Source organism: Triticum dicoccoides, chromosome 7A, assembly GCF_002162155.2.
Source record: "Triticum dicoccoides isolate Atlit2015 ecotype Zavitan chromosome 7A, WEW_v2.0, whole genome shotgun sequence".
Taxonomy (NCBI): domain Eukaryota; kingdom Viridiplantae; phylum Streptophyta; class Magnoliopsida; order Poales; family Poaceae; genus Triticum; species Triticum dicoccoides.
The window spans coordinates 482,063,213-482,073,045 of record NC_041392.1 but is presented as its reverse complement, the minus strand read 5'-3'; the positions used below and the strand labels follow the sequence as shown (position 1 = coordinate 482,073,045).

At 46.9% G+C, this 9,833-nt stretch overlaps 1 protein-coding gene across 1 annotated transcript; it reads left to right on the top strand.

The window, feature by feature from the left end:
* Positions 1 to 702: 702 nt before the first annotated feature.
* On the top strand, positions 703 to 2,839 carry LOC119332672 (F-box protein At5g49610-like). The gene is made up of 2 exons (XM_037605830.1): positions 703 to 2,246; positions 2,326 to 2,839. The coding sequence occupies exon 1, from the start codon at positions 1,041 to 1,043 to the stop codon at positions 2,205 to 2,207; it is 1,167 nt and encodes a 388-aa protein (XP_037461727.1). The 5' UTR covers positions 703 to 1,040; the 3' UTR covers positions 2,208 to 2,246; positions 2,326 to 2,839.
* The last annotated feature ends 6,994 nt before the right edge of the window (positions 2,840 to 9,833 follow it).

Genomic DNA, 9,833 nt, shown 5'->3' with positions numbered 1-9,833 from the left:
TTCATAGCAACATGACATTTTCTAGAAAAATGATAGTTTCGAGCCTTATTTTCAGAAAATGCCATATTTGTCTAAGAAACTGCCATCTCTCAAGACCGACTAACTAAACTGTCATCTTTTTTATAACCACCATACTGGCAATTTTATTCAATAATCAGGCGATTTACATCTGATTGCATGGTTGCAATCAAGAACTCACGGGTTATATCATACGTAACAACACTTGAAGCAGTAACTAATCCCTCTTTTGCACAATAATGAATAGCTTCATTGGCTTCTCTTCGAGCGTATTGGATGCTAAGACCCTGAAAGTTTGGGATGTACTCCCTCCGTTCCAAATTACTCGTCGCAGAAATGGATGTATTTAGAACTAAAATACATCTAGATACATTCATACCTGCGACAAGTAATTCGGAACGGAGGAATTAAGATTTAATCTTTCTGATCACAGTACTTCCCGTCGACCGGCAGTCGGCAGATTCCCATTCATCCCTGATAGTCTGACAATCCGTCTCAATAATAACATGTTTCCAATTCATCTCCATTGCTAGCCGGACAGCGTCTCTAACTGCAAGGAGTTCCGCACTATACGGATCCGTGATTCCAGGAAGTTTTGTATTTCTGGCCAACAGAAAAGTACCTTCATGATTCCTCACCACGACACCCGTAGCTGCATACCCATCAGTACTGCTGACCGCTGCATCTGTATTAATTTTCAGCCAGCCTACCTCGGGCGCTATCCATCTTCACTGCTGCCTACTCTTTGGTTGTTGGGCGCCAGGAACATGCAGTGCCTGTACTAGTTTTTGCACCAGATCCATGGCCCGTCCTGGCTACTACAGTACTTCACTTCCTCGTGAGTGTATTTGTTTCGGCTGGCCCAACAATTCCGAACCCGCCTCACCTAGAATCCGCCTGCTTACGCACTTGGTGTAAAAGCTGAAGGCGCCTTCACCTGAAATCCTGAACGCTATGCTCCCTTTCCTGCGGTGTTTCTGCCGCTAGAACAAGTTCCCCCAAAGATCCAGTAGGAGAGGAGCATGGCAGAAGCGGCGGCCGTCGGCGGGCCTCACCTCCCTGATGAGATCGTCACCTGGGAGATTCTCATCCGCCTGCCGCCGAAGCCCCTCCTCCGCTGCCGCGCCGTCTGCTGCTCCTGGCACCGCCGCCTCACCTCCGACTCCAAATTCCTCCTCGCCCACCACCGCCGCCAGCCGTCGCTCCCTCTCGTCACCACCGGAGAAACCCATGAGAGAAGGATCGACGCCCTGGACCACTGCACCCGCGAGCAGCGCCCTGTCGCGCGGACGGCCACCGCCGGGGACCTCGACGTGCTCGCCTCCTGCGACGGCCTCCTCATCCTCGTCGCCTACGGCGGCCTCCACATCTGCAACCCGGCGACTGGCCAGCGCGCTCCTCTCCCGCTGCTTCACGCCGCCTGCATCTCCGGGTTGTACCCTCACCGCCCATCGGGGTCGTACAGAGTGCTGTGCTGCTTGAAGAGAGCCGAGGACGGCCGTGCCGTGTACCACGTGCACACCGTCGGATCCGGCGAGCTCAGGTGCGTCGGGCAACCTCTCGATCCGTGGGCGTCCGGGCATCAGGTGCATGCGCTGCCGATGATGCTCTCTTGGCACCCGCTCGTGCTGGCAGACGGCAGATTTTACTGGCACCCCGTGCATTTGCCTGGTGGCAGCGGCAAGGTCAACGACATGCTGGTGTTCGACACCGTGGCCGAGTCTTTCCAGCATATGATTTCGCCCGTCGAGGGCCCCCTTCTTGAGCTGTTTGAGATGAACGACACTCTTGGATTGTATGCCTTCCGCGGTGGCACAGCTGATCTTTGGGTGCTACAGGATCACCACAGCTGGGCCTGGTCAATGAAGCACCGGATCAAATTGCAGGTGGTGGCCTTCTCTCTAGTGCCGGACATCCAAGGAGATTTGCTCCTCCTTTCTCGAAAGGGAGAGACAGGCATTCGGTGGCAATATCTGCAGTATATTTCTGGTGCCGATGGCAGTTTGTCCACACGGTATGAATGGAGCGTGTTTCTGAATCTTAAGAAACATAGGTTCAGAGAAAGCCTTGTTCCGCATTCCTTCTTCTTGATGGATGGCAATAATGATGGTGGTGTGGATGAAAAGCCGTTGTTCGACGGGTTGTCAACTGTGGCAGTGCTTCCTGATGATAATTCTGAGCTTCATTAAGGAATCCGTGATGGACAAGTCCAGTGAATCGTTGCAGGAGTGAGTCACTCTTGATGATTTTGAATTCTCATCATTTCTTAGTAGTATGTTTTTGCTAACTAAGTTTGGAATGTTCAAGGTATCTGATAAAGCAAAGATGAGTAACCTGATACCATGCCTCAAGTTTCCGGTGCTTCCCATCAACACATTATTTGTGTTTCCCATCAACGCATGATTGGCATGCAGAATAAAGTGCTTATGGTATCAGGCTTATTTAGTTTCTGCACTATAAACTTTGTAATAGGCTCTGCCAATTTCGCTGCTGACTTGTGTGCGAAGGAGGCAACATTAGCTAGGGCCACTTTGTTTCTCTGCAGGTCTTTGTATGTATACTTCAGTGGTTGGATTTCTTGATGTTGTCCATTATTGGCATGAGCTACCATGGTACAATGACTCGACTACGGTTGCAACTTTGGCGAGAATTTGGAGGCATATAGTTGTATCATAGTCTCCCTTTTGTTTAGGGTAGTTTTCGTATCTGTGGGTTCAGTTTCCCTATATCTGATTGTATACGGTGTTCTACTCCCTCCGTTCCTTACTATAAGACCTTTTAGCTTTTTCTTGATTCATATGTATGTAGACACATTTTAGCATTTATGTTCGCTCATTTTATTATGTATGTAGTCAATATTTTGAAATAGCTAGAAGGTCTTATATAGGGAACGGAGGGAGTATTGATCTAATATAAATGAGATGCAATTTCAAAAAATAATGCTAGGGCCACTTGATGAAGCTATGTATCTAGGGTAGGATCATAGGCCTGACCTAGATACCCTCCCTTAGGACATCACCCTAAAGTCAGAAGCGTTCAAGGGATACCATCATCCACTCGACCAGAAGCATTCCACTCGGAAGACTATATGTCATTCGACCATAGCAATAATCACTCGACAGACAGAAGATCGAAAGCCACTCTGAACAGCAACGGTCGAAGGTTTACTCTGTAGACATAATGGTCATTTATGTCATTTTATTACTAGCGTTACCAGAAACGCCCCATCTTTATGCACTTTAAACCTTGTGTAACTGAGGGCGGGAGGGGCTTGGCGAACTCTATATAAGCCACCCCCTCCTCAGGGACAAGAGTTCGCACCCCTTGTAACACCACACACATATAATCCAGTCGACCGCCTCTGGGCACCGAGACGTAGGGCTATTACTTCCATCGTGAAGGCCTGAACTCGTAAATCTTGTGTGTACAACTTCACCATAGCTGGGATCTTGCCTCCTCATACCTACCCCTCATTCTACTGTCAGTCTTAGAACCACGACAGTTGGCGCCCACCGTGGGGCAGGTGTCTTAGCGACTTTTTGGTGAAGTTGCGATTTTTCCGATTCCCATCATCATGGTTTCTGGCGGTGGATTGGCTGAGGGCCGCGAGATCCGTCTCGGCGCGCTCGTCTTCGTTGCCGACGACTCCGCCTGGCATCAGGAAGCTCCCCTCGACGTCGAGGCGCTCCCCGTCCGCGGGGCGACGCACTTTCGCGCGTGCACGTGCGCTCGCGGCGTCCTTCTCCGGCAGCCATCGGCCTAGTATCGGTCGGCTCCCGTGGTGTCCTCGCTCCCTGCTGTTCGCCGACGCAAGCGATCTGGTCGATCACGGCTTCAGCGGTGGGTGAAACACGCGGTGGCTCGTCAGTCGGCCACCCCATAAGTCGCGGCAATCGAGCCCAACGAAACTCTCTACGACCTGTTCGACCGGCTCCGTCGAGACCGCATCCGAATGCGATAGCAGCGATCCTGCGGCTGAAGTCCTGATGGTCGACGGACCACATAGTCCTCCTGGCTTCCGCCGCGACGACGACAGTGATGGTGACGGTGATCCGTCACGTGTTCACGAGGAGTACCGCCCCGAACCCCTTTCTTCGCAGTAGAGAGAAGAGCTTCGCCGCCGCAACATGGATGCACTCCACACGCCCATCGTTGGGGAAACCTCTGAGGCCCGAGCCTTGGAGGAGGCGCACCTGGCCAACTTGGCTGAGCGCACTCGACTGGAGAACCTTCAGCATGCACTCGACGAGCGTGCTCGACAACGGGTTCCTGAGACCAGTCGACGACAACTTTTTTCGCCTTGCTACCTCTTGAGCACTGCGTTGGATTTCCCCGAAGAGGAGAGGATGATGCAGCAAAGTAGCATAAGTATTTCCCTCAGTTTTGAGAACCAAGGTATCAATCCATAAGGAGGCTAGGAAAAACCCTAGCAGTAGCGCTGGTTTTGTGCTCACTAGTAGCGCGGGTAGGCGCGCTACTAATAAGGCGCTACAGCTATTGCTTAGCAGTACACGCGCTACTGCTAGGACAAATAGCTGCAACGTTTGTTCACTCCCACGCTACTTCTAATGTAACTACTGGCAGCGTGTTTTCTCTCCATCGCTACTAGTATTCTTTTTATTTTTATTTTTTAGTGTATTTATGCGCCATCGTACAAATATTGGTACAATAGCAGTTATGAGGTTTACATCATTATGTCCATAACAGTGTGTCAAATAAAGGTGGATTAGATTCAAGTGGAGGCAATATGTGGTGCATGTCAAAAGTATACTACTAATCCAAACTTGATCTAGTTTGGACTAGTAGTACTTTGAATGTGCACCACATGTTGCCTCCACTTGAATCTAATCCGCCAGCACAAGCTATTTAATCATCATCATAGTCATTACCACCAACAGTATTTATTTAATCACCACTAACACTAGCTAATAATAATCATCATAGTCATTACCACCAACACTAGCTATTTTATCATCATAGTAATAGTGTAGCACATCATCATCCTCAAACTCATTTCTAGCTAGTTAATCACTCCTGCTGCTCTCTCTTAGGTAAAATAACATAAAACATGTGTAGCTCTCCTCCTTGATCAAGTTGGAGAATGCAGATGAACCTGTCTCCTAATCGTGGGTAGCGCATCTGTTTGCTGCCCCCTAGTACTTCTTTGCGCTTCTCCATCACACATTTGGTCCAGTCTTGCACTATTAAGCATCCGTCACTAATTTTAAATGCACTAAAGTAATCTGTAGGATATCTTGGACGTAAGCTAATAATACTCATGGTACCTTTAGTCTCGATCCCATAAGGCACAACATTCATCGGGAGTCCCTGTTGGAGAACATCGTATGGTAACATACTTAGCAATGAAGTTTAGCTTCAAAAATAATGTATGGAAAAGATGCACTGAGGACAAATAGTAAAAATCTTACCATCCTTCCTAAATAGATGTGACCGTAGTTCATTACGAACACTATTGGTCGCACGTTTTCAGTACTACCATTTCTAAATGCAGGAAGAAAATTTTTCTTGATAGTATCAAGATCCTAAAGCCATGAAACATAATGACTTAGCTCCTCGCAGTTTAGTTCAGCCCCGGGACAGTAGTAGGTCATGTCTACCAAGCGCTGGACATGTTTGCTTGCACCGAAATAAGCTGACAATACAAATTAGTTGTCAACTATTTTTGAATAAACAATATCAAAGACATAAATATGGTTGAGAAACTTACATAATGGTATAACTGGAGGCGTCTGCACATCGACCCAGATGTCGGTATTACCTTCAATATCATCTTCCGAACGAATATCAAAGGTGATAACCATATCAGGCTCAAATGCATAAGTCTTGCATAGTGCTCGCCATGTTTTGCATCCAAAATAGGTGTAGTCGTCTGAATTGTATAATTTTGCGTGGAAAATATAAGCATGCTCAGTCTTCATGTAAACTTTCTTTTCCTCCATAGTACGACTGAAACCTATCTTATCCAATACAAAAACTCTTGCATGGCAGGGGATACGCTAGTAGAATAGTAAAAAAAGACTTGTCATGCTTAATGTCATGCTTAAATTATAAGTTGAAGCAAATGAAGCAAATGTCATGCTTAATTACGAAAAAGGACTTGTCGTTGTGACTTACTGTATCCACTTCGAAGTTCTCGTCCAGCTTGATGCTGAAGTGCCTATCATCATCTAGGAAGATTCCGTCGAACAGGCCGCGCTCGTCTTCGCAGTATTTGCAAATACCGAAATCCTTTTCGTCATCAGACATTTCCTATGTTCATAGTTAAAACATTAATTGAAAATCGATCAAAGACAACTACCAAGATACTCAACACACAAATCCGGGGCACTCGATATTTCCTACATATTCTGGCACAAGTGTAACACCCTCGATGCGGCTATATCTCCCACGTGTTGAAGCACGACTTAGAGGCATAACCGCATCGAAAGCAATGTCGCAAGTGAGGTAATATTCACACAACCCATATAATACATAAGGGACAGAGATAGATAGTTGGCTTACAATCGCCACTTCACACAATACATGAATAAAGCATTACATCATCCAGATACAATCAAGGTCCGACTACGGAACCCAAAATAAAAGAAGACTACCCCAAATGCTACAGAGATCCTCGATCATCCCAACTGGGCTCCACTACTGATCAACTAGAAACGGAACAACATAAAGAACACGATCTTCATCGAGCTCCTCCTTGAGCTTGGTTGCGTCACCTGTACGGTATCATCGGCACCTGCAAACTGGTTTTGGAAGTATCTATGAGTCACGAGGACTCAGCAATCTCACACCCTCGCGATCAAGACTATTTAAGCTTATAGGTAGGGTAAAAGGTATGAGGTGGAGCTGCAGCAAGCGACTAGCATATATGGTGGCTAACATACGCAAATGAGAGCGAGAAGAGAAGGCAAGGCACAGTCGATAAAACTATGATCAAGAAGTGATCCTAGAACAACCTACGCCAAACATAACTCCAACACCGTGTTCACTTCTCGGACTCCGCCGAGAAGAGACCATCACGGTTACACACACGGTTGATGCATTTTAATTAAGGTCAACTTCAGGTTTTCTACAACCGGACATTAACAAATTCCCATCTGCCCATAACCGCGGGCACGGCTTTCGAAAGATCAAATCCCTGCAGGGGTGTCCCAACTTAGCCCATCACAAGCTCTCACTGTCAACGAAGGATATTCCTTCTCCCAAGACAATCCGATCAGACTCGGCATCCCGGTTACAAGACATCCTCGACAATGGTAAAACAAGTTCAGCAAGACCACCCGCTATGCCGACAAATCCCGACAGGAGCTGCACATATCTCGTTCTGAGGGCACACCGGATAAGCTAAGCGTACGGGAGCCAACGTAACCCAAGTTGCCAAGGGACGGCCCCGCACGGTGCTCTGGGTTGGACCAACACTTAGAGAAGCACTGGCCCGGGGGTTTAACAAAGATGACCCTTGAGCCGGCCGACCTAAGGGAAAGAAAAGGCTAGGTGGCAAATGGTAAAACCAATGTTGGGCCTTGCTGGAGGAGTTTTATTCAAGGTAAACTGTCAAGGGGTTCCCATTATAACCCAACCGTGTAAGGAACGCAAAATCCGGGAACATAACACCGTTATCACGGAAACTAGGGCGGCAAGAGTGGAACAAAACACCAGGCATAAGGCCGAGCCTTCCACCCTTTACCAAGTATATAGATGCATTAATTAAGTAAGAGATATTGTGATATCCCAACAAAATATCCATGTTCCAAACATGGAACAAGCTCCAATCTTCACCTGCAACTAACAACGCTATAAGAGGGGCTGAGCAAAGCGGTAACATAGACAAACAACGATTTGCTAGGACAAGGTGGGTTAGAGACTTGGCTCAACAATATGGGAGGCATGATAAGCAAGTGGTAGGTATCGCAGCAAAGACATAGCAAAAGAGCGAGCAACTAGCAAGCAAAGATAGAAGTGATTTCGAGGGTATGGTCATCTTGCCTGTAATCCCGCAAGGAAGAAGAACGAGTCCATGAAGAAGACAAACGGACATAGTCAAATGGGTCCTCACAAACGCAACATTATCGGGACCAACCAGAAGAAGCAACACCGGAAAGAAGCACACAACATAGTAACCAAACAACACATGAACATGGCATGATATGCGGGATGCGGTATGTGATGCATATGCATGATTTGGAAAGGATTGATTGTACCTGGCCTCAACTTGGAAATCCAAGAGTGCCACTGGAAAGAGGAGTTGATTTCGGTTGAAATCGATATAAAGATCACCGGGATCGGATGCACGGTTTGGAAATGGCAAGCAAAACAAATATGGCACCGGTCTGCGATAAACAACAAGTAGCCATCCAAATGCATCAAGATAAATATGCTACAACACTCAAACATGGCAACAAAATACATGGCAGGAATCCACTCAAGATGCTTGACAAAAGATGAACACTGAGCTACGGCTAATTCATCCATTAACAGGCTCAAACAAGCATGGCAAAAGTGCAAAAGATAACAGGTTTCAGACTTAGTAAAATTAACACAAGTCTGGAATTTATCATCAGGAACCAAACTTTAGAGCATGAAAACTACATGCTACAGGAACATATCATGGCAAAGCAAAGCATGGCATGAAGATACTCAACGCACTTAACAAAAGTCCCTTAGTGACCATGAGCCAAAAGCGATCAGAAAATACAATTGCAAGCATGTGAACATGGCAAAAACATAAACAGATTCAGACTTAGTGAAAACTGGAGCATGCAAAACAGATTAACAAGTAGGCATGTTTACGAGCTTGATGCACTCACTACAGAGCATGGCATGACAAACTAAGTATACACCCATCAAGAAGACATGGCATAAAAGCTAGACATGGCAAGAACAACATCATAGCATGCACGGATCAATGGCTACATCCTCAGCAAAATCGCTAAACATGTCAACAATCTGCCAGGAACATTTTATAGTAAAAGTAGAGCTCGATTGACTCAAACTAGGGTGCTCCATAAATGCAAACAAAGACATGAAGGATAGAGCACCACAATATAAACAAAACATCCTTACTGATCATCCTCAAAAAAGGCATGGATCACTAGGAAACAACATGAACATATGGCATAACAACAAAATCAGGACAAGGACTTAGTAAAATTCTAAGTCCCTGAAATCAGCATCAACGGTTACGTTACTTTGCATGCTTGTGCTAGTCATCACAAAGATCACAAAGATACATGGCATACACCCCTGTAAAGATGGCATGGCATTTAACAAAACACATGTAGAGCTTAGGATCATAGCATGCACACATTAATCATGGCAAAAATGACAAAATGCCATTTGCTGAAATAGATCGGACAAATTCCTCACATAGCCCTCTTCCAATAGCATTTTGGGTATCAAGATGAGCTCAAATGAAAATGATGCAATGAGATGAAATGATGTACTCGTCGAGACGAACATTTTGATATGCTACACACACGAATCGATGCTACGGATGCAGAGTTATGACATGACGAAAAATGCATAAAATACTGAAACGGGGAGGCAAAAGTCCACCCTAATGGATCGGATCTGGATCTGAGGCGGTGCGCTGAACGAGGTTCGTCGGAGAGAGAGATCGAGATCGTCGGACTTGCCGGATCCGGGGCGGCTAGCAGTGGTGGGGACGAGCGGCGGCGAGCTCGTCACCTGGCACGGTCGCCGGCGAGGAGGGACGGGGAGGCAGCGACAAACGGGCGGCGGGGCCGGCCGGGCGATGGGGCGCGAGCTGCCGGCGCGAGGTGGAGGCGCCGGACGGC